Raw genomic sequence first — 26,808 nt, 5'->3', positions numbered from 1 at the left:
GTGGAAGAGGAAAAGGAGGAGGAGGAGGAGGAGGAGGAGGAGGAGGAGGAGGAGGAAGAGTCCGCGCGCGGCAATAAGTTCGGTGAGAAATAGGAATTGAGAACCTGCGCGCGGAGCACGGAAAGCGTTGGAGAGGATCCGGGAGTTGGACACGGCACGCGACCGCGATATTAGAACGCGTGTAGCGTGGTGGGGACCTCTTTCGTGCTCCGGGGAACGGAATTACGGAACGCTGGTGGCAAAGTTTACCGAGTTTGCTCGATTGTTCCGTCGGCCGCCTCGCGACAACGATCCTTTGTGTAAGCGAGCTAGTCGAGTAGTTGCCTCGGGTGCATACGAATTATCGAATGATCGTTATATTATGAGGATGAGGATGACGAGTCCCGTTGCCATTAACGCGTATCCTCCCTATGTCTCCACGCTTTCGCCTCGCTCTTGCCTTATTTCTTTTAAATAAGGACCTTCTGCCTCTCGCCTCGGCCATCCTCGCTAGCCAACGAATCATTAATGGAGCGACTGATTGGCCGGTCGCTGCTTACGGCGCACATCTACGAGACGCATCTCGAGATCTATTTGCCGAATAGGGGATAAATTAATATTTGCGACCGTTCGCATGGATTTCGCAGCTTCATTATCCCGTGACAGACTTTACACGGTGGCGCGCATCAGCTATCGAGAGCGAGACTTTCTTCGCTCGTTAGCAGCGGCTATTATTCCGCCCAGCCGATCTCGTTGCTTAGCACGAGCTGCCGACGAATGCGACGAAATTCCCTGTTGAAGATGCTGTAGGTAATTGCACGTTGCTTGCTCGTTTGAAACGTACGATTCTACGCGCGTTGAGTCGTCCCTTCCACCCACCCCGACCCCCACCGCGCCATGACGTAACGTCGAGGAAAAAGAAGAGGGAATAGAGAAAAGGGCGGCTGAGTGAGCTAATGTACCGTTACGATGATAAAATCTCGTTGGAGCATATACGTAATAATAAAGATGCTTATCCTTTGACGACACAATACTCGATTCGAGTGTCATCTCGCGGTTTATAAACTCTTGGATCTTCGATGAATTCTTAGGCGCTTGTGACTTAGGCAAATCACGTATTATAGTTTTATTCGAATGGGTAAAGTGATGCTCAACCCAGGCCTTTTTGCCCATAAAACGCGTTTACGCAGAGTGCGTAAAGCGTTGAACGTTGAGAAATTTAAAAAATTTGAAAATACTAGCGGTAAGCGTATGAAAGGGTGAATTTCCCAACGAAACAATTAAGATGAGAAAAGCCAGTAGGCGCTCGATGTTAAGCATTATTAAATCGTTGGCAATCTCTCTTACTTGGATGCCTCGTCCAAGTTGAGAGTCGCGCGCGCGCAGCTGGCATTACCCAAGTGCATAGGCAGGCAGGCAGGCAGGCGCTCGCGGGCACGAGGACGAAGACGACGACGCGAGAATCGGGATGCGACATGCGACATGCAGCAGTTCTTTCACACGATGTACATCGATACAAAAAGGCGCTCTCTCCCTTCCTCCTCCCCACCCCGCCGCCCCTTCCGTTACCCCGCCCCTTGTTTACCACCCCGAACCAGCGACCATCCGCTCAGCGCTCGTACACGTTTCTTTCGCACTCTCTCTCTCTCTCTCTCTCTCTCTCTCTCTCTCTCTATATATATATATATATATATATATATATATATATATATATATATATCCCTCTTCCGTTTTCGTTCCTTCTCACTCGAGGCTCGCTCTCGCTCTCGCTCATTTACGCATATGAGGCTAAACGAGAAACATCTGCGATCGATAAAAGCCTCGCTATCGTGGTTGGAAAAAGACAGAGAGAGAGTGTATAACTGCTAGGACAGTGGTACTTTTGCGACGTTGCGTGCGCGCGCTGCTACCGCAAGCACGAGGTTACATTGCCATGTGACTACAGCTGATTTCGAATTTTTCACGAAAGACTTTGTTTGATGAAATAGTACATTGGGGGGTAACCTTTTACTTGTTGCTTTGGCTTCAAATTTTAACAAATGCTGGCCTTCTCCTCTTTTGTTTCTCCATTTTTATCTCTCTTTCTATTATTTTCCCCTTGAAATTCTTATACATCATAAAAGTAATTGATAAAGATTTTCATCTAAAATAATGAATGCAGCATTGCGAGCAACGTTTGAACGGCCGAAAGAGTAAATGAAATATTTTCATCGTCGACGTAGACTCATCGGCTTTGCGTCTGCCAAAAATTAGCAACACGCTGGTTTTACATTATGAGTACGATGAATTTGTTGAAGAACGGTCGAATAACTTTCGTCAAATTAGCAACGCGTTTATTCAAATTGACAATATTGTCAAAGTCGGCGGTTATAAGAAATAAAATAAGATATTTTTTTTTGTTGCAATTTTGAAGGAACGAATGTCAAGCGTAAAACATATTTATATATCTCTATCAATCATACATGAATTTATTCGAAAGAGAATTAAAATAGTTTTTCAATGCTTTTGTTACAGATTGCTGTATAAAGTCGATACAAACATTTAAATTTTATAATGCAATTTCGCACGATGAAAATTTTATAAATAATAAATAGCAATTTCGTATTAGCCATAACATAACCGAAGACAAAATTTTTCAACCACAAAGTAATAACAATTTTTAATAATCGAGAAATTGTTCATTAAAATAATAAAAATATGATTTATTGGTAAAATTGCATTTTTAATAAATCGTATTTATTAAAAAGTATTTAAATATTTAAAGACTTAGAAGATTTTACTTGTATAAATGATTATTTGAAAGAAAAATCTCAATCGAGCGAATAAAGAAAGAATAAGTATTAAATGGTAAAGGCTTTGCTAAAGAATATAAAATTTAATCCGATGGATTATAAGAACATTCAACATTCTCTAAAGTTTATAATAATATAGTAATATTTCTGGGTAATTGCGCATACGTAAATAAGAGAAAGTAGTTCGTTATGTGGCAAACAATCTTTAAGTTTAACTCTACTGAGTATTCAAAAAAGCAATTTCGATCTTCAAAATTAATCGTGAATTATTCAATAATTTAATAATAACAAGACAAATTTCATTTGAAAATATCAAGTGCATTAGTAATTTAACATTTTATATTTTAATTGTATGATGTAATAAATCATCGATTACTCCCGATTAAATTATCCCTTCTTCTCTTAAAATATGTCCTAAATTCTTAAGTACTACAACTTCCTTGTTGAACTAATGTCTTTATCGTAAATTTACATTTTTTTTTTTTTTTTTTTTTTTTTTTTTTTTTTTTTGACAATTTAATCGTTAAATTAAACGGAAATATTTGCTCAAAATAGTCAAAATTTAATTATTAATTCCATCCACTGAACCATTAATTTTATTAATCCCATACTCCATTAATATATAAATTGACCAAGTTTCCAAGGCTTCCAATTGTTAGACATTTGTATAACTTTGGCAAACGTCTATTACGTTGTCTCGACATAATGTAATTCTAATTAAAATCGTCTAATTATATTCCCATATTATTAAGAATATTAACGGAATTAAATTTGGTATTGACTTTACATAAAAATTGCGTAAGATAATTCGAATAAATTATTTTTTTCTACAGATTTTTACTCACAAAAAGCATTTAAACAAGAACAAAACACTAAATGTGGATAACTGGAAATTACTATTTCATCTTAACTACAAAGACCTTCGACTTTTCCTACTTACTAGTCTAAACCTGAAATGAAAATTGAGCAGCCAATGAATTCATTAGGCATTTTATTTATTTTCAATTCTTAAAATAGATTCGTTTTTGTTTCCTAGGTTCGATTTACCATCTGTACTTTTTTTTTTTTTTTTGTTACATAGAAAATTGAAGACTTTAAGTAGTCATAAATTTTGATATGTTGTGTTTTTGGTATATCTCTGAACAACTTATTATACATTTTTTATCGAATATTTATAAAACTTTGTGCTCAATTTCTTAGGCCTCTTTATCATATTTGAGATGTGTAATAAGAATGAATACACACACACACACACACACACACACATGAAATGTAATAAGCATTTTGACGTGATTTGGTAATTGTTTAATAGATATATTTTTCTGTCATATACACTTAAACATAGTATTTTTTCATTCGACGCACCTTTTATTATTTTAAATATTTTTCAAATGTGTTTTTACAATGATTTAATATTACGAATTTAATATTTATTATTACAATAATGGGTATAAACATAATTGTAGGAACGGTTACTCGTGGATGGAGCTGAATTTGAAAGAGAAAAATAAGAAGGATTAGTTCTCCTTGGGTAAATTGGAAGGATAAAGGTAATTTCTTAGAAACCGAAGGAAATACAAGATAACGGATAGAGATGTGAGACATAATGACTTCGTCCGAGGGTAAGAAAAGGTTTTCGCATATTAACGTTGCGTAAGTATACGGAAAACGCTTTCTAATAGTAACTAAGGTAGTTTATTGTTTTCAGATACTATTTAAATAATGTATTGCTTTAAATTGATTTTATCTACATTTAAAATCTTTCTAAAAACAATTTCATTAAATCTAAATATATATTAAAGCCGTATTTATAATCAATACAAAAACAAAATTTACTTTCTGCAAATTTAAATGTATTGTCAACGGTTAAATTATTTATTAATTTTTAAATCAACTAAAATTAAGTTAGTTTATTAGAAATTAAAACATTTTATATGCCAATTTATTTTTTAATGTATTTCCCCGCCACTTAAATGTAATAAGTGTCTGTTCATGACATTTAATAACCTTTCTTTGCAACAATGACGTGCACATTCGAGCTTCTTTTTTTTTTTTTAAACCATTTATACCATGCCTAGTTTTATTAATTATATTAATCTTTGTATAAATGATTAAACTTTAAATCCCATGTATATAATTGAGGCGAAAGTATAAAATACATGTATTTAAAAAATTTCAACGTATTGATAAACGATATTGATACTAATCACTACTGATTAAGAAATATTATGATTTTTAAATAATGTACCAATGCATGAACACGTTTAGTATTTCATAGTGAGGTCTCGCTGACTAAATGGCGCACTTCATTTGAAAGAGAATGAATGACATGGGTTTTCGTATTTTTGTCGAGCATTTTAATAGATTTCTTTTCTTGCAGAATTCATTAAAATAACACATAGCATGTCTTATGTTAAGTACGTGATTTTTGTTGTTACATCATTTCATAATGAATCACAACATTCGAGCATTAATACAAGGTCAATATATAGCACTATACAGCGTAGAGGAATTTTTTCAATATTAAATTCATGTATAAATGCGTCGTCACGTAATTTTTGGTAACGTACGTACACATCGTAAATGTAAATTAAGTTAATACATATTTTATATAACATTTTTCTATCACAAACGCCGACAAAAATAGAGATATCTTTATATCGTAACCTATTTTTACATGAAAAATCATATAGAATATAACACATACGTATATATATATATATATATATATATATATATATATATACACATTAATTATCGTTTAAAAATCAATATATATATTTAGTTTATTTTGTAATTATTTTACTTGATTAGCATAATTTATTTAATACGTTTTGTGTAAAATTATTTTGATTTCTCCCAGTTCTATATTATTACTCACTGCTACTTCGTTACCTATATTTAAATTTAAATAAAATTTATTATGTAAACTTGTTGAATATGAGTCATATTTATGTAATATAATATAAAGATTATAAAATTAAGTCTATTAGTTTTACGCATGGATGTTTAAAAAAAAAAATATATATATATATATATATCTTACCTTGTAATTAAAATAATTATATCATTTATGTTCATAAATTTCATACTAAATTTGTAATATATAGTTTTATAACTTAAAAAAAACAACAAATATTTGTAACAAATAGTATTTGATTGTCGAAATAAAGGCATAAGGAAAAACTATTTAAATGAATATTAAAATAAAATAGTTTCTTCGTATTAGTGTGAAGTTGAGTGTGAAGTTTTTGTGTTAAAACTTATATTTTATAATATCTTAAACTTCTTATTAAATTTTTTATAAATTTTTCATTCAACTGTCAATATACTTGATTACTATAAATTTCCATATCTTTTTAATAAGGATAAATATTATTATAGATACGATTTTATTATAATTAACAATATTGTAAACATAATATGTAATTATTAATTTGGAAAGGATTGTACAATATATATTTCAAATAAACAATTAAAATATTAAGAACTTAAATTAAACATATACTTAATTAGATACCATAAGTGATAATCATTATCGTACTTTGCAAGTTTAAAAATACCAATAAAGTAATAAATATAAAAGGGGATAGTATTTATTGATTTAATACTTAATTATTAAATTTTACAATATTTTAGTTTTTCAAAGTCATTTATTATTAAACTTATATATCAAATTACAAAATAAATTGTAGGTTAAAGAATGAAACAATATTGTAAGGATAATTAGATGTAACTTGAGTCACTTGGTCGGCTTTTATTTTTCTTATAGGAACTTTATCTCCTTTTCGTGTATACTAAATCTTTGAAAAAAAGTGTCGTTAATAGAATAAAATAGAATCACTCATCTTAATTTGTATATATATATATATATATATATATATATATATATATATAAAATAGTATAAAATGGATATAATTTCACAAATCTGTCATTGTAAATGCCAAGACAATGATTAGGATTGTCTTATAGTTTATTTATTTTATTAGGAGACTCAAGTTTAATAATGGCAACAGATTGTCACACATTTTTATTTGAAAACCTTTATGAATTAATCGCATTTCTTAATGATAATACAAACCCACGAGTTCGTAATATATAATTCGATATATTTTTTTAAAAGTTCCGTCGGTCATTTTAAAATATGTATGTGCGAATAATTGTGATACGATATGTAGAATTTCGTTTCCAGTAGATCATGCGAATGAACGAATATACACATTAACGATTCGATATCAATGGAAGGATTAGTTTTATTCATCTCCTTGTTCACATGTCCATTTCAAATTGCTCCGAGGCATCGTCAATCACATCTGTAATTATAAGCATACAAAAACACATGTACATATACATATGTATGATAACAAATTTTAATAATCATGATGGTAGCATGATGCGATAGTAAAATGTAATCATTTCATATTGTTTGTATACAAATATTAATATTATATTCTTTTCATTCTACGATGAATGAAAGAGTATAGATTATATGATACCGACACAACTAATATTTATTAATAAAATACCACAAGTTTTTCTAAACAATAGAATGCTTGCAAATGAAAGTATAATTATCTTTTAAATGATAAATAATTGTATTTCTTTACTTTCAAGTAAAATATTGTTTTCCTTCAGCGTACAATATATAAAGAATCCAATAATATTATTCTAAAATTTTAACTTCGTTTTAAGTTTCTTATGTAAACATTTGCTCTCGAGAGAATAGCATATTAAACAAAGTAATTTCATTAATGCACACACACAAACCTTTGATTAGCGGATTCGCTGTTTTAATTGACGATATGGAGACGGGCGCAGTGCTTTTTAGTAGATTCGTTGGTATAGAGGGTAAATTTTTTGGTGGTGTTTGCGAAATCGGTGAATTTCGCAAATTCATTAGGAAGGCTCGTTCATAAACAATGCGAGTACCTGTAAAAGACAAGTGTCTGATGTGAAAGTAATTAACGAAAATTTCCAAACAGAATTGCGTTTCAAATAGTCGAATGTGTAACGGCATGAAGAACATTCTTGAAAGTAATTATAGTTTCTATTCTTAAATATATAACTTTATAATATCTTTCAATGGCTATTGTATATCATTCCGATTATTATTCTATTTCGTAGGGACAAAAGCTTTTTCATCTTTTTATACTAGATGAATGAGCAATTGTTTGATGATAGTTATTATTATTTATATTCAATTTCTTCTTCTTTTTTTAATATCAATAAATTATCCATTTCACCTATCTCTTTATAATTGACATGAATTTTTAAATAAAATATATCATACGAGAGCGTATAATAAGGTCTAATATTTTATTTTAAATATAAAAACATGCCTTCCTGGAGTAAAACAAAAAAAAAACTAATTATTATTGATTATCACTTTAAAAATAGCATTCATTTATTCTATAAAATCATTATTCCGATTTCGTATACGTGAGCTATAGTTTTAATTTTTCCCCTTACACGGTTTCATACTAAATGCTATTAATCTATAAATTAAATATTTATATACGTTTTTTATTAGCACCCATCGACAATATTTGCGTATTCCCTTTTATTAAGTAAAATCATTACGAAATTATAAAAAAAAAAAAACTTTATTAGTCAATTCGACAAAATATAATATTTTAATTTTTATAAGAATACGTAAATGTATATAAAAATTAATTATTATCAAAATAATAATTAATTTCTTTGTACACATAAAATACTTTTCTAAACATTAATATTTGTCTCGAAATTGATTTCCTTTAAAGATATTTGTTCGCGCTCTAATTCATTAAGCGATAATAAAATAAATTATTAATTTTCAGATGTCTTTAAATTACAAATAACATTTTTCACAATTTCTTATAAATATTTCGACATAGCATCCAATACTTAGAAATATTATATTATACAAATATATATCTGGTAACACGTTTACATAATATTTACGTAATCAAAAATCGATTAATCTCACTTCCATCAAATATATTTCATAATATTATTAAACTAATTATCATTTTATAAATCATAAATTTCTAATTTATAAGGATTTAATCGTTATTATTAAGTCAGTTGTAATTTAATGGTTGGGACCGGATTATCGAATTAATAAAAAAAATTAATAATTTAAGTTTAAGTTCAATTTTAATTCTAATGAAATTGATATATCTGGTTTATTGATTTAATGATGATTCGATGATATACTTCCATTGTATGTAATACAAAATTGAATTGAACTGAAAATTTATAATATAAAAAATATTATGGAATTATTTATGGCCTTGAAATATAAAAAATAAGTAACTATTTTACTTAATAAAAATATTTATAAAATTGTTTTTTTTTTATTTTGAAATTATTAATGAAATTATTTAATAAGAAAAATGTTCATGCTTTAACTCTGCTTACAGTCAGTCACAAAGAAGAGTTGTGCTGAATAAATTAGAATTTATAAAACAATTGAAATTGAATACATCTTAGCTAATGACATTTATCAAGTTTGTCATATGTGCATATGTGCGTATAGAAGGAAGTTTGAGTAAATTAATTATGATATTTTAAAAATGTACTACTTATGAATTGTGTGTTATTATATATTTATATATATATATATATATATATATAACTATTCTTTAATATTTTAAGAATTTTTATAATAGATGCTTTACAATTCACAAGATTTACATTTTAAGTATTATGGAGTTTCGATTGCCAATAAATGTAATTTATGAATGAATAATTCTATTTAATTTCAATATGTTAAAATCAAAGTTTCAAATATTATATACTTATGTGATAGTATTACATAAAAAATGTTTATCATTCATCAATGTCTTTCTCGTCTTAAAATTTTTGTTTAACTACTTTATGAAAATTAAATTTTTCTGAAAAGTGAATTGATTATACATTATTATTCAACATCTCTAGTGGGTCAATTTGATGCAAATATTGTAAAGATATTGTAAGAAGACAATGTGGGAAAATTTAACTCAATATAATATTATATAAATTATATAAAATAGCGTTATTTTATGGATGAAAGATGTAATATTAGCTCTAAATAAACTATTCAAAATAATAGATTGAATATATAAATTAAATGCACTTTGTGTTTGTCTCAAAAAGACGTTGATGTTAATATTGACATTTTAGGTAGCATTTTCTTCTTCGTATTATAAAATTTAAAATATCTAGGAAATATTTATCTTTATTGCTTTAGTCATAGATCAGATCCGGGCTCGTTGGTATATAATAAAATTAAAGCGAATTTGTTGATAAAATATTTAACTATATTAAATTCATAATGGTTTATAAAATAATAAGTTGCGAGTGAACGGTATACATATCAAAAATAAAGATTGACAGTGCACATTATATAGCAAGTTTTTACGCAGAAACGAGTTTCTGATATTTTGTAAAATACATTTGCGATGGCTATATTCTATTGTAGAATTCTAGCCGACGGTGTGTTTAATAATATTAGCTATTTGCTGTATAAAATATTAAATAACATTGTCTATTTATGAACGAATGCTGGCGTTTGGTGTTAAAGCTAATTGGTCGAATGGGATTGTAAATAGTTTTCTCTTGCACAAGCGTCTTCCTGACGATTTATTACCTCCAATATTACAACGTCTTGGACAATTCTATGAAAACAAAAACGCCCATTAAAGTAGTTTGGAAAGCAAGACGCACTTATTTGTAGATTAACCGCCGCGATTGTACATGTCTTATTATCTTTTGGCGGCTGAGCGCGTTTTAAGAATTGAATGTAGCGAAAATAACAGGCAAATAGTACATTAAAAATGAAAGAAAAGAGTATGCTATTTATGGAAATAGAGAAAATAATAATATCACAGTATTTGGGAATCATAATACATACGTATTTTAATTTTCTATTCTTTATGTTTTAATAGTAAATTCCATGTCTCTTTGTATAATATAAAGCAAGGATATGCAATTGCAATACTGTAAGGTACTATATCGTTATAAGGGGCAGTTTGATCTAGTGAAATTGGAAAATCATTGTTAAAGTTAGATTGTAATTAATCTTTGGTGATTGGAGTGGCAAGAAAAGAACCTTTCTTTTCAATTTGTGTTCTAATGCGCCTGAAAATGATTATCAAAGAAACTGGCGTAATTTACATGGTTAAATAAAAGTTATATCCGACAAATATATCTTTCACGGTCTATGTGATAGTTCAGTCACACTGATAATTATATTCTGTCGGGATGATATTTCCCTTTTACACTATTTCTTTAAGATTAATTGATCGTGCCGAAATTACTCGTATCCTTCGCCTTTGCCTCCTCCTTTGCCTCCTCGAAAGAGAAACTCATTAAATGTTGAAGAGTCTAAAACTGGCGAATGTTTGCATGTACCGTAAAAAAAAAAAAAAAAAAAAAAAAAAAAAAAAAAAAAAAAAAAAAAAAAAGAGAGAGAGAAAAAAAATAGTGTATCGACGTAGAAGCAATGCCGTCGTTATGACTACTTGATTGAAAAGAATGTTATTTATTATGGCTGCCGTGTCGATTTCAATCTTTTTGTTCAGCGATTCTTGCTTCACAGATACTTGCAATACAATTGTTGGTTGTCATCAGTGTCGTTACGCTAGTGATGCTGTCGTAGGTTTTCTCACCCCTTCTGTCAGCGAATGGCATTCTTTTCAATTTCGTTGCCTTTTCTCTTTTCCTTTCAATTCTCGCCAAGTTGTGTCAACGAAGGATGAACGTCTTCATTGTGGTGAAATATTTTCGGATTTTCATAACCGTCGTTAACGATTAATATTTAGCCAACTATTTTTTATCCAATAGGTGCTTAGAACTTTATGGTATAAATGAATTGCGCCTATTATCGACGATCGAGCTGATCTGTCACGATAATTTCATTGTATTGTTTGCACTCTCAAAGAATATGTAAAAGTATAGGTTAATTGTTGAATCAAAAGCAATCAAAGGCATAATATCGATGGTTAATTAAATTCGGCCAATTTGATTTGAAAAGTTATCCCCGTGACGATTGATTATCGTACGAAAGACTGAAATTTAATAAACAATTACAAATTACCACCAGCGTAAGGCTATATTTCACCGTTATTTATCCACATGTTCATCCACATGATATTATAATACTAAAAATTCTACACTTGGTATCTGATTCGAGTAAAAAGTAAAGTAACGTTATATCGTTTATTGACATCGAGGACACAAATGTAAAGCATTTATTATTCTGTGCATACGATGCTCAGAATTATTATACAACAATAATATATTATTTTACTCCATGCCTCGAAATCGCTCTAATCCAAAGCTTAAGATTCTAACGTTGAATAAGGTCACCTTATCACGATGGTGTCTCTCTCACATTACATTTCGTCAAAACACGCGCAACATTATTTCAAAAAGCATCGGATCTTGGGGAATAGAATGAGTAATAAAATCTTTAACGATGGCATTCTTTATGTCAAGTCCGCTTGAGGAATGCACTGTAAAAAAAGTTCTTGGGCTCGCCAAAACGCGTTTCCACTAATTTTTTATGCGTATTTCAACAATTTCGATGCCCTCGCAATGAGGTCTGATCAACCGCCATTTTCCATCTCTTTCGGAGGTCTGTACGGTACAGCCGCATACTAATTATCTGTCGCTGTATGTGTATATTTAAAATTAAAGTTAAAAAAAAAAAAAAAAAAAAAAAAAAAAAAAAAAAACCAAAGAAAGGAGATGGCTTATAATTAATTTATATTAATCAATTAATTATGCTCATAATTATGGGTTTTAAGTCTAAAGCATAAAGCATGAGTAAAATTATACTTAAAAAAAAACGTATGGATTACAGGAAAAGCTTTTGTTAACAATGTGTAAAAATTGTTGTATTTACCATACGAATAAGGAATTTTCTAATTATCATAAGGAAAATGCAATGTTATTATATTCAACGACGAATTTATCCGTGGTATTATCAAATACAAATTTAAATCAAATTAATTATAATAATGAATTTGTGTTTCTAGTCTATATGACGTTAATTAAATTTCTCTGCTATGGATGAATTAGTTAAGTTAAAAGATCTTTTAAATGAAAAGTCCATTGTCATCGAAACGTTTTCACATTACCTGTAATAATAGTACGTAATATACATAATAATTTATTTTCAATAAAATATTTTATATATTTCAACATAGTGTACACTGACGACGCCGCACAGTCCATTAGAGCGATGGTATTTAGATTGACCCAGAAAAATTATAATTGGATGTTTTAAAACGGCTTCTTATCTCTAACAGTCTATTTTGGTTTTACTTGGATTTTTACCGATATTATATACGATATGTGTATATGCTCTTTCATTAATTGTAAATAAAAAAAAATAATATTTATTCCAAAAATTTATCGATTTATGGGGGTATTATTTATGTTCATCGAGTCAATATTAATGATATTAGAAAAGAGTTATTTATATTCACATGGATCGAAACGTAATAACGATTAGAAATTTCATTTAATTTTCATATAATTTTCATACTTTAGGGAATTGTTGTTTTTTTTTTTTAATTAATTAAAGATGCGCCCCTATTATCTCTCTCTCTCTCTCTCTCTCTCTAATTTCTTATTTAAATCATAGTTAGTAAGGGCAAAGGTTCATCGACATTAAAAGTCTAGGGCGTATATTATAAAGTTTAAGAATGTATATAATAGAAATAAGTAAATAGTTAATATTTTTGCATTTACTAATTAACTAATTTTCAATATTATCAGCCCTGGTATGATAAATATACATAATACGTTAAATTATTTCAACATTTTTGCATAAATTTTCTAGTAGTTATTTATTTATAAAACAATTATATATTAATTTCAAAATTGCTTTGGCTTGATTATATCAGTGTTTGAAAACTGTCTATACATTCTTTCATCATATGAAAATCACTTTTGACTAATGCATCGATCAATGTTAATGTTTAAACGAACAGTTATATTGCTATCAACATTCGAAGCATTTTTTTATTTCGTGTTTTCATTATTAATCTTTAAAATTCTTGTAATAAATGCCGTTCGTCGACGCTACACGCACGCAGGCACGCACGCGCGCGCGCGCGCGCACAAAAGAAATGTATATATGTATTTGAAATAAAAGACATACGTTGTCTGCTCTTATTGCACCTTCTTGCGAATATTAAGGGATAAAAATAAAAGCAACGGCAGTGCCGGGTAGTTTTTTTTCTGCTCTTATTGCGACAGGGGATAGAGCGGCGGTGGCGGCGGTGGCGGCGGCGGCGGCGGCGGTGGTGGTGGTGGTGGCGGTGGTGTTATTGTGTTATGTATGAGTGACTCTGTGCTCTCTCATACGGCAGATCTACTTGGATGGCGCATTGTGACGTGTTCGGCAACTATTTTAAATGTATAAAGCGAGCAAGCAGTAGCAGCAGCAGTCGAGAGTGATGGATCTAGTTCTTCTGTATGTTACTCGCGCGCCACTCCGTTCCAGGCGCTTCTTCTCTCCCATTATGTTTAATATGATTATTGCACTCTCTCCACTGAGATTACACTACGGCAGTTGCTTGCTTAGTTGCTCGCATTTGGCTACTCTACTCGTCTTTTACCTCGGCAGGCACTCTTGCTTGGACATTTTTATTTTTAAATAGAGCTACTTTTATTTACGCCCGATTTTCTTATTCTCTCTCTCTCTCTCTCTCTCTCTCTCTCTCTCTCTCGAGACCGATTATTTCTACTAGTATATACCGTTCTCTTTAATGCCGTGTCTATCTCTTGTTAGTTTGACTTGTTTGTTTGCTTTTGATTGTTGGTAAGAAAAGTCGACAGCATTTTTAATTGTTTGAATTTGATCATTTGGTGCAACAACGTTTCTCATGCATTCTGACAATAATAGCGCAACCATTGTCGATCCATAGTATTGCTAAGTCTGCATTGATAGTTATAAATGTTTTTTAATGTAAAAGAAACAACATTTTTTTTTTATCGCGGAACCACTGGTTTTAATGCTAGTTTTAATAATTTATTATAATCATGTTATATTCCAAGTTTAATCGCCCGCGGCAGACATTACGATGATTAGATTTTTGGCGCAGATCAGAAAAATTTACGCACCTGTTAACTAAACTGATTTTATACGTGACAAACAATATACGAAAGCGATTTCTACTATCTGATATATATAATTTGTAATGTTCATTTTTTTTTCTTTTTTTTTCGTTGTCTTTCTCTTTCATCTAACATTCCGCCCATTAGTCCGTGTAGTATATATCTTTTCGTGAATTTTCATCTTTGTTTCACAGGGAATATACATCGACGATAAAAATTGTTTCTTATACGATATTTTCAATTATTCGCAATATCTAAAGCCTAAATAAACTAAAGTAACGGATACATTAACGAATAATTTGTCGCCTAGAGTATGGTCTTGAGACTACGAATTCTGCTGATATTTAACGAAAACTTTAAGGAGAAATTCACTTAATTAATTATTATTATTATAACATCATAAAGTGGTCTAAGACACCAAAATGCAATGCTATTTTCTCAGCGGCTATTTTGAATGTCGTTTCGGTGCAGAAATCCTCAAATTGTGTCGATCAATGGTTGTTTCACTTATACCGTAGTATTTAGTTATCATTGTCTGCTTTGTAATTTAAAAGCGACCTTTTAGTCTTATTTATAAGCTTTCTCTTAAAGCAATTTAAATAGAATATCTCTCAAATCTTCTAACTTCTCATACTTTCTATTCTCCTGCATTAGCATCCTGAATTAGCATCCATCCACCGTTTTTCCGTGTAGCGTCGTTTCGCACTCGCTACTTTTGCATCACCCGAGCACTCGGTTTTAACAATCGTTAGACTATTTCCAAGCCGGCATACTTTACAAATTTTAATTATATTTTGCAAAATAATTAAGTAAATCATGAATTTGTTGCCAGTAAAGTTTTTAATAAAAATACTTTCAACGACCGAAGAATGGAAGTTTGGCCAATTAAATAGCGAAAGATGCTTTTATTTGGCGAATGTTACATTTATTATGTGAGAACGGCAACTGTATTCCGCATTAGCATCAGCTCTTCTCTCATGTCTATATCATAACTATTTATTTCATTTTGCTTACCAATGGGTACAAGTGGAAGCTAATCAGTCGTTGGGTCGAAACGGTAATGTGGTTCTATCGAAACTGAGCTTTGCTCACCTAAATATTCCTGCTATTTTAATAGTTGAATTTGGACGTGATGCAGTTGAAAATGAACAAAAACAATAATATCTATTGTAGTAATAAATTATAGCAAAGAAATATTTTGTTAAAGAATACCAATAATAGCAGCTTAGAATGAACGTAGATGGATTTATCGTGAGTGTTATTAATTCTTGAGTTACTGTCACTGAACGGATGTATTAGTATTTTAAATTGTATTGGGCGATGACAACAATAGGCGATCGTTACTTTTATTTTCAGGCGATCAATCAGTTTCAGTATAAGATAACACATCCGCACCTGAAAAAGGATAGATCTTAATATAAATTAAGAAATTTTTACTTAATAAACGAAGACGCATTAAGAATGGTAATTTATTATGACATCCGTCCGATTTTGGATGGATTATAATTGCATTTTGTAAATTTCAATAAGCTAATCTTATAAGATTTATTGCCTAAATATACCACATTTGTCCAATTAATTGTTTAAATAATTAAACATTATTTTGGGTATTAAATATCTCCCTCCACTTTGAATTCTACTCTTCTGTGCAGTCGGTAGCAATCACTTCTACAAGTTAACTACGCGTACGTCACTTTTTGATTACTTATCCAATCATCTCTTCTCTTTCGAATGTATTTTACATTTGAATTTGCACATACAATAACTTATTAAAGTAATTTCTTCCTTAGTCATAACGATGAAACAAACGACCTACCCGGTGCATGTGATAACTATATTATTTCTGATACTAATAGAATTTCAATGATTTTTACCACTCGCAAAGTATGAATACCAGTAAGATCATCACCTTTGACTGTTCATTAGGAAACCTCGATATGCTTGTCTGCAACATCATGAAATGATAATTAGTTCAAATAAAAAATGTTCTCTCTATTTTTTTACACTTTACTGTGGTGTGGACATAGCGGTGGTAATGTTCGATGCCCGTCATTGGTGTCAAAGTGATGCTCGACACGGATCATAATTTTTTCGGTCAAATCGGCGACACTACCACTATGATATTTTGACATGTTAAGCCTCGTAAAAATTGAATGATAATTTGGAAAAACAATTTTAAAATGTTTCGTACGCTATAAATAATTATTGATATGATAATTCAATTACGTAGTTAGTGGTATTTGTTAAAAGGAAAAAATGAAACTTTAACGAATACGCAAATAAATATTATCATGGAAGAGAAATGTAATAAGTTTTGAAAGATAAATTAATAGAAGATTTAAATGATAATTTTTCAATTTTGCTACAAAATTTTTTATTTCATATTTGTTTATTTCTAAAATTCCTAAAATTTGAAGTATTATCTTAAAAGCTTATATGAATTATAATTTTTCTTTATATATTAAAACGAAACCATAAAAAGGTTAAATAAACAATTTTATCGATAAAAGAGCAAGAATGGTCGGTTGATTATATTTCATAAATGCATCGACAAACCACTGTTACTTACAAATACTTGATGGAACATCGTAATTGTCAATTTGTTTACAATGATAGATTTGCTACTGAGTAACGTAAGTAACGTAAGTAACATATTATAATGCGCTCCTAGTAAAATTTATAAAATTTATAAACTAAATATTATAAAATTAAAATAATCCAACCACTCATTATTAATTTTGTAATTATTATTAATATTATTTTCTCACTAAACAAGATCGAATATATTAATAATTAAATAATTTATAATAGTAAATTATGATAGCCACTAATAAATATTTTCTTTATATTTAAAAATTCATGTATATTACTTATTTAAGAAATGTGATTTTTGTTAAAATATGTAATTAAAATTTTGACTGAGATTAAATACGAGGCATTTACACTGTCATTTACGATAATTAGTGATAATATGAAAATAAACAGTAGTTTATATAAATGAGTTTTGAGTGCAGATAAACGATAAAATATATCCATGTCATATTTACAAAAACTGGAGATACTTAAATCGGCCGCTGTTTAATAAGAAAAAGACTTTAAAAAAAAAAAAAAGACAAAGTAGATATCATTTAGAAGTAGTAGATATAATTATATTAACTCTCGTTAGATTTGCTATTGCTATTATTCATTATTAAACGAATTATTAGAAAATCTAAAAACAATCTAATGCTTTGTATAATATTATTATTTTATTAATAACATATGATGATTGCAATCAGTCACGGATTTTACGAATGATAAAATAACATAGATTTTATGAAGTTTTAAACTGCCATTAACTTTACAATTACACAAATTAAATATAAAAAGTGACAATGGTTTTATAGTAGAAAGAATTATGGATTTATCTTGTTTATGATCAGATATCGTTCAAAATGTTGATAATTCATTATATAAAATAAACGTATGAATTAGCAGAAAAATAATTATATAAATATTTTTATGACATTTTAAATAATATAAAATAATAATATCAATCACGGGGTTAAAAATTTACATCTAATCAATTAATTAATATTTTTTGTAATAAATTAATTTGTAATGAATAATTAAATTACAAAGTACTTTTTTTTTTCATGTTATTTTCATTTATCTCTATAAGTGTTTAGATTTTCTGATTAATACTACGATATAATCATTTATTAATATAAGTTATTTGCTTTATTTCCGTGGTTTCTGATATTTTTCACTTTAGGGCAGCTTAATCTTTTATGTTAAAAACAATCGATAAAAATTCTTGATACTTTCTGAATTATAAAATTCAACATAAAGAAATAAATATTAAATAAATATGTAAACATAAATTTGACTAAGTATTTACAATACAAAATATCCGAATGAATATGACATTGTTAGTTTCAATTGTCATTTAGTATTAAATATCGAATAAACATTTTTCAAAATTCGCAAAATTCGCAAAATTCGCAAAATTCGCTCAAAATCTGTTATATTTACGTGCCGTGTGAAATTGAAAAATATATTTGTATATATTTTTCTATTATCAATAATGAATACGTAATTTATGTCCACAGATTTTGTGAATTGTGCAATACGAGCGGCACGACAAACGATTGCGCTCCATCCATGCATTTTCATAATATTATTCTTAATATTCGAAGTTCATGTGACCCATCTATGATCGTCGTATCGTGTCACCGGGATGTAGATAAGAATGTCAATGCGGCTGGATAATTTATCGTTTATACATATAATTATCATTATGAATTCCGCAAATTGCTAATCCAGTAAGAATCCTATGCGTATGATTTATACTGTTAATGGTCGTGAACGGCACTTTTGATTATAAAATTGTTTCTTTAAGTAAAAATTTTAAAAGTATTTTAACTCATGTCTTGACAATATTAATTTTGCAAACAGATTATAAATGATTTATTTACAAAATATTACAATTTGTATTACAAAAATTACATATACAATATAGCAAGGCTCTTAACTTTGATATAACTTTTGGAAATTCAAATAATTTGATGAATATTGTTTAATTTTTTTGGCAATATTGCCGCAATTGATGGTGTTTTAATGTTAATTATTATCTTTGCAAAATTTATGTCGTTCGAAATCTTATTTGAAAATTTGCAAATTACAGTGTGTACTGAATGGAAGTTCCTTAACGCAAATTAATTTTTTTTGTTTTTTGTTTTTATTTAAATTAAAAATCCAATATTAATATTAATTTTCACTAGCAATAAACAGTGCAATATTTATTTGAAATATTTTTCTACATCTTGGATGCTTAGTATTAACTTTAATATGTATAATTCTTATCTACTATATAATTAAAGATTAAATAACGTATGATAAATTTCTAATGACAGGTAATTATTTGCAAATCTATTAATTATTTTAAATTTCATCAACTAAATACAATTTAGCCATTGCTTAATATAAACATTAAAATAAAACATTTTCGTATTAAAAGGGAATTAATGTTATTATGTATTTGTGGGGCAATATGTATGTATAGACAATAGATAACATTCTGCAAACAATAATAAAGAGAAATTGTTTGTTTTTAAAAGCGTACATATATATTGTGAAAGACATATTTGCATTCTTATATTTTGAATTTTTTGATAAGAATAATTGCGCAGTCATTAGTAAAGGCTATTATCGAAAGCAAAATAATTTTTAAAAAACTATTGAATGCAAGTTTTAAATTATATTGAAAGGGGATTCCTTTATAAATTAGTAAATTTTTGAAGTATATGTATCTAATTGTCTAAGACTTTAGTTAAATTGAATCATTTAATTTTTATTTGTAAAAGGCTTTTTAACAGACTTTTTTTTTTAACACTTTTATCATTGTTTACATTACAGTTATTAAGGTCTCGATATATTGAAGAAAGTGCAAATTCGAGAAAATTATCCGAAATTATTTGTAGTACTTAAAACATTATTACAACTGAATCGACACAATGTTTTCGTTTTTTTTTAATCTTTCATTATTGAATTATTTAATTTATAATATTACGTTATAACATGCATTTACGTGCACACAACACTTTGATTACACACGAAGGGGATAAATCAATTTTCCAAATAAAATAGAAAATACATTAAAAGTATTTATAAGAAATTTTATATTTAAAATTAAATTATAGTAATTTTTTTTTTTATAATAAAAATCATGTAATAATTTATTTAACAAAGGCGCACAAAACATTCATCTCTTATTGTACTCAGACGTTGTTTTGTGATTTATTATTTTGTACATTTTAATCAAGCGTTTGATTAATTAATTAAAATTAATTTTTTGGCAGGCGATTCCCGACTGAATCATCTTAGAAATTGCTTTATTTTTTACGAAACTTGCAATTGTGAAAGTTGCTATTGTGAAAGAAACATTGAATTTTTCTTCATTTTCACAATGAACTTATTAATTTTTAATCAATTGAAATTTATACTTTTCAAAGTAATTATGAATGTAGAAAACTAAAATTATTAAATGAAATACTTTCTAAAATTATGAGTTGAAATTTTTTAACCATTATTTAATGCAATCACAATGATATAAACAAATTAACATTACAATGCGTTCGAATATACAAATTTAAATATAATAATTATCTACTTAATCTTTCGTGCTTATAAGAAAATTCTACACAACGTTCTTAACTTTAGAAAATAATGTTTATATTCAACACGATATATATCTACTTGTAGAGTATATCATTTTAGAGATTTGAATTTTATTTTTAGAATATATAATGATGCAATTTTTTGTTTTTATATCCAATAATTTTACCTTGAAGCGTTTTTATGAAAAACTATAACATCAATAAATATTGAAATTTGTATGATTCTTAATATTTAATTTTCTTAATATACTTTTTCAATACAAGACCTTTTGATAGTTTATTATCATTCCGATTGAAACTGATTTTTTACTAAAAATTAGAGGAAAATTTTTTGCCAAGAACTAGTGATAAATTTCTAATTATTTTGCAAAATTGTGTTTATAAATATTATATTAAAAATATAATCTGATATTTCTAATTAAGCTACGATATTTCAATTATTTCTTTAATAAATATATTTAATATCATGCAATCGTTTTATAAAATTAATTCTTATTTGAAATATTATTTTATTAATTTTAGAAGTATTTTTAAACAAAATCAGCCTACATAGAGAAGTGTTAAGATGATAAGACATTTCAATTTGACATATTTTTCACTTTTTAAAATATTTTAAAATATTATTTTCATTATTAAATCAATTGACACTCAAATCATAAGCTTTTAAGTGTCTCGTAATTTTATAATAATTCGCATGGTTACTTCTAAGAAAATAATATATATTTTATATTATTTCTGGAGTATTTTGTTATTTACCACTTCTGTGTATTTAAAATATTTACTTTTAATTAATCAAATAGTTTTTATAGCATTAAATTCTCACTGCACATGGCAAAAGTTTGTTTATAGCATCCATTGTGACTGAAATAGAATATTTTTTTGACGCAACTTATTTATTACTGCAGGTATTTGCATATTTTTACAATGAATATTATGATTGCAAAAAATTATTATTTCATCATTATACAATAATTTTTTTACGTGTTTAATACTGTTAAAATACACAACGGCAACATAAAAGAGTTTAAAGAACACGGACTACTGTTTGTAAATACAAAATTAAATCTACGTTTTCTATTCATTTCAATTAATGAATTAACCGAACCATGTTTTCGTTTTAAAATTAATTTTCACAAATAAATTACGCAATGCATATAATAAACAGAGATTGATGTCTTTTTATAGTACAATAAAAGTTTAACAACTTCAACTTTCTCTGATTAAATGATAGTAATTTTGATTTGAAAATAAATATTAATCAATCTTTGCAAGTTTATAAAGCGTATTAAGAAATTTCATTTATGCCATATTAATTAATTTGAATGAAATAAATTATTATATTGTAGTTAAATTTTTTGGTTTATTTGCTATTACGAGCACTTCGTCAGTAGGTGTTTAATTCTTTATATTTCTATACAAAAGGCAAAAATCATGAAATTTTTGTTTAAATAGAACGCTTCATTAGCATATACGTTACAACGTAAAAGCATAATAAAAAAATTTATACACGAAACCATTATTTTTCTCTTTAATGATAATTAGATTAATTATATATATAATGATAAGGTTATACTTAAAACTGGTTGTATAATATATAAATTTTCGTCTACACATATTTATCTAATCAAGAAAAGGCAAAATCTAACAAATGTTCAATACTCACATTGAAATAAATCATACATAAAATAAACATTTCATTAGTTTTTTAGCCGAGCACAACTGATATTTAAACATAACAAAATTCTTTTAGAGTAATTTAACAATTCTAATTAATTCATAGCTTTTTTTTTATCTTTATCTTTATCTTAATTAATAAGAAATGATAAGATTATAATGATTGATAAAATAATTTTTAACTTCTTTTATACAGTATAAAAAAAAATATATATATATATATATATGAATTTACGTGTTTCGTTTTTAAACTTTTACAAACTCCATTAATCATTTAAGAATCTTCCAATGCAATTTTTCAATATCTATATTAAATATAAATCTTTCTAATATGCAACTCTTAAAGAATAACTAAATTTTAATATGTGCATTATTTTTGAAATATAATTATTAAAGAATAAGGATTATTTAAGAAGTGAAACAATTTCATTTTTTAAATTTAATAAACATGAAAAAGATTATTTTGTTATATACATTGGGAACGTACATGGATATAATTATTGCATTGTAAATTTGTGATTTGTAAAAAATATTCATGATAAAGTTATTAAGTTAATTAGATAATTACAAATTATTGATTTTCGTGTCTTTAAATTAAATTTTTTCATTTTTAAATGAGCATATATAAAATGAATTAAGAGCCGACTTTGTATATATTTCATTCATTAATTTCATAAAAATAAAATCTTACATAGTTTGAGTAAACATACGTTAGATGTAATATATATATATATATATATATATATATATATATATTTATATATTTATAACGATATGGCCACGATCGAAAATTTAAACAATGTACATAACAGTACATGTTTAGTTGAATGGTAAATAATATTTTATGTTGTAATATAATATAGAATAAAATACTATAAATTATCATTGGAAAAATTTAATTTTTTTCTCTATTTAATTATTAAAAGAATAAAAGAGACGTAATATGACATATAGAGATATTTGAATGTATTTAAAATATAATCTTGGTTAATCTAATATTTAGATTTCAATATTCGTTAAAAATATTTAACTTGGGCAATACTTGATATATCATTAGAAATATTCATCTCTAACCTCATATCTGACGTGAGCCTCTATTGTTTTATGATAACAATTAAAAAATCCAATTGTAGATTGTAGATGAAAATAATTTTAAGAGTTAATGTAATGTTAAATATCAGAGTTTGTGTCCGCTTTCATCGGTGTTAATAACACTAATGAGATATAATATATTATGCGTAAATTTTAATATTTTAATATTTTAATATTTATAAGCTTCTTATGATTACAAATGTGAATTTGACGTCAAAATTTTCAAAATTTATGAATTTATGAAATTAAAATGAAATTTAATATCGTTCGCTTTAATTTCATTATTTGTTAAATGTTTTCCAATGCAATGATCGCAGGTTAAAATTATTATAAAATACAATGCCTTTTTTCCATATTGTTATAACATTTCAAATATCGTATAGTTAATTCATGATAGAAAACGTCGAGTTTTTTTCTATTATTGGTTATATTATTTTCTGCGTTCTATTAAAGTTTGTTCCTTTCACCGCAAGAAAAGCCTGTAGCCTATACAAAGATAAAATTTAAAGGACAAGGATATACGATAACAATAAAGGCATTTCGCATGTATAAATATGACCCAAGATAAGGTCATGTAAGTATTCGTTGGGTTAATTCCGTGTTTATCGCCTCTTCTCATAATTATATAATATTGCCGGAATGTTTTGCGTTGATCGTTGTAATCGGTCGATTATATTAAAAGAAAAGGAAGAAAATTTATGAAAATATGAAAAAATGAAAAATTACTTTATTTATCAAGGATGGCGAATTGTAATTGGTAATACGTCGAATATAATCTATTGGACATTAACAATTATCGTCTATTTACATTGATTATCTTCATTTTTATTCTGAGCAATATTAATTACCAATGGGAAACAGTTTGTTTGTTTTTGGAAAATTACGCGAATGTAAGAAAGTAGTAGAGTTTAAAATGGAGAGGCATCGATTTAATGATAAATGTCAAACGGACCGAAATTATTGAAAACATTAGAATATAACGAGTAATAGCAGATTCGGTTATGTTTTTCGCATTACCTTCATGATTAATACAATTAACGAGTAATTAGCGTTCACATACTACAAATGCATGAAAATAAACTCGGTGACTATTAAATATCATTTACCGCTGATTGTAAGTAATGAGATAGAAAAACAACAACATGGAAAACAGCAATGACAATATCCTTCAAAATAAAAATTTGTTCCATCGTTGTGTTATGCTCTTTGTGTTTCATTCGAATAACGGATAAGATAAAAGGGACGAAATAAGCACCGATGACGAACGTTACATTAACAAAATTATTTTTCTTAAATCGACCCTCAAAATTGATATTAATAGTCTCATGCAATTCTTATCGATGCGTTAAAACAGCTTGAAACTACTGTTTCCCTTAATTTCCAATTCCGGTGAATTTCCAAGGTAGAAATAACGTTTCCAAATTGGGCTCGGCTTATCGAAGGGTCGCCTTAACAATACTAAAGAAAACAAGAGAAAAGAAAAGAAAACGCAACTCAAGCCAAACCAAACCAAGCCAAGCCAAGCCAAGCCAAGCCAAGCCAAACCAAACCAAACCAAACCAAACCAAACCAAACCAAACCAAACCAAACCAAACCAAACCAAACCAAACCAAACCAAACCAAACCAAACCAAACCAAACCAAACCAAACCAAACCAAACCATACCATACCATACCATACCATATAATACAACACAATAAAACACAATGTGGTGTAATGCAATGCAATGCAATATAATAGAATACAACACAATGGAGTAGAATAGAATAGAGCGATATTGACATTGAAATTCGTAATTCTGGACTAGCGAAACTCGTCCACGCAAATATCACCGAGAAAGTCTCTCCCCCGCACGACTGTGTTTAGTCTCGACATCGTCGATTGATCGACCAGCCAAATCAACAAGCCCTCGGCGGCCGGAGAGCTTGAAAAGCGTGGACGACTCACTACAAGAGAGCAACTAACCTCCCGGCGTAGTCGAGTAGAGAGTGCCTCCGGGAGTCGATGAATAATCCGCGGGCATCTGGTTCGCGTCCTGGATGACGATACTCTTGGACGCTGGGATGCTCTGGCTCTGGGTCGCCTGCCTCGCGATCGGTGACGCCGACATCTTTCCCTCTTCCCAATTCAGCGAACCGTGTGATCTCCTACTCCAGCGGCAATCTATTACTTTACCTCGGCTGGCCCGGGGATCAGGGCCTGTTCACCACTACTACCACCACCACCGCCTCCTCCACCTCCTCCTCCTCCTCCTCCACCTCCTCCTCCTCCTACTCCTCCTCCTCCTACTCCTCCTCCTCCCCCTGCTCCTTGGATCTTCTTCCGACGTCCAGTGCGCACCAAGTGTCGGCTCCGCACGACGTTCGACGCTCTATTGATACTCAATCGGGCGCAGAAGGTCCGCTAGTTCGACGATCCGTGATCTTTTTTTTCACGCTTGCCCGCGCGCTCGAGCACGTTTTCTCCGTGTCGCGATAAAGGCGCGCACGAGGTAATGCGCAGCACCCGAATTGCGATTCCAGCGACTTCTTACCGGCACTCACTGAGCTCGCATCCACTGCCTCGGTATGCTGCTGCTGTTGTTGTTGCTGCTGCTGCTCTTCCGCTTCCCGCACCGCTCCACAAGCTCCGACGACTTTCGGCCGTCATATCCCCGGCACGGTTGTGACGAGCCCTTTATTAACTTAGTAGCCAACCATACGGTTGGCTCCCCCTTCATCCCAACCACCACCGGAATCCGGCACCTACTCTCATACTCGCTCATTAAAAGCCCTCAAGCACCCACTCAAGGTCGCGATGTTAAGGGCCGTTGGTGCTCGTAGCGCGTGCCGCAAGCGCGCAAAATCATCGAACAATCGCATGTTAAATAGGGTGGGAACCGGCGGGCGGGGGAGGGTGTGCGCGTGTGTGTGTGTGTGTGTGTGTTTGTGTGCTTGTGTGGGTCGGTGAGAACATGCGGGGTGGTAACGCGACCCGACATCTTTCATCGCCGATTCGACTTTTTCTCGCTCGCGTGATC

General features: G+C 29.2%; 1 protein-coding gene and 1 long non-coding RNA gene across 3 annotated transcripts; one reads left to right on the top strand and one right to left on the bottom strand.

Annotated features, from left to right (window-relative positions):
* The first annotated feature begins 56 nt into the window (after positions 1-56).
* LOC105364337 (uncharacterized) lies at positions 57-5,335 on the top strand. 2 transcript variants are annotated; one of them, XR_912947.1, is made up of 3 exons: positions 57-82; positions 4,238-4,424; positions 5,152-5,335. It is a non-coding gene; the product is annotated as an uncharacterized LOC105364337 (long non-coding RNA). The 2 variants fall into 2 exon arrangements; XR_912948.1 differs by lacking the exon at positions 57-82 and adding an exon at positions 4,038-4,068.
* Positions 5,336-7,034: 1,699 nt separating this feature from the next.
* On the bottom strand, positions 7,035-26,021 carry Thor (eukaryotic translation initiation factor 4E binding protein thor). Its single transcript, XM_011502236.1, has 3 exons — positions 25,755-26,021; positions 7,540-7,701; positions 7,035-7,085 (listed from the first exon to the last, which is right to left on the bottom strand). Exons 1-3 carry the CDS (start codon positions 25,897-25,899, stop codon positions 7,042-7,044), a joined length of 351 nt encoding a protein of 116 aa, XP_011500538.1. The 5' UTR covers positions 25,900-26,021; the 3' UTR covers positions 7,035-7,041.
* Between the last annotated feature and the right edge of the window lie 787 nt (positions 26,022-26,808).

This window comes from Ceratosolen solmsi, unplaced genomic scaffold, assembly GCF_000503995.2.
Source record: "Ceratosolen solmsi marchali unplaced genomic scaffold, CerSol_1.0 scaffold31, whole genome shotgun sequence".
Taxonomy (NCBI): domain Eukaryota; kingdom Metazoa; phylum Arthropoda; class Insecta; order Hymenoptera; family Agaonidae; genus Ceratosolen; species Ceratosolen solmsi.
The sequence above is the reverse complement of the archived record's forward strand: the minus strand, read 5'-3'. Positions and strand labels throughout refer to the sequence as shown.

Coding starts and splice junctions, on each gene's coding strand:
- Thor (XM_011502236.1), bottom strand. CDS start 25,899: ATGTCGGCGTCACCGATCGCGAGGCAGGCGACCCAGAGCCAGAGCATC. Junction 7,702..25,754: donor CTACTCGACTACGCCGGGAG/GTTAGTTGCTCT, acceptor TGTCTTTTACAG/GTACTCGCATTGTTTATGAA. Junction 7,086..7,539: donor AGCGAATCCGCTAATCAAAG/GTTTGTGTGTGT, acceptor TTATAATTACAG/ATGTGATTGACGATGCCTCG.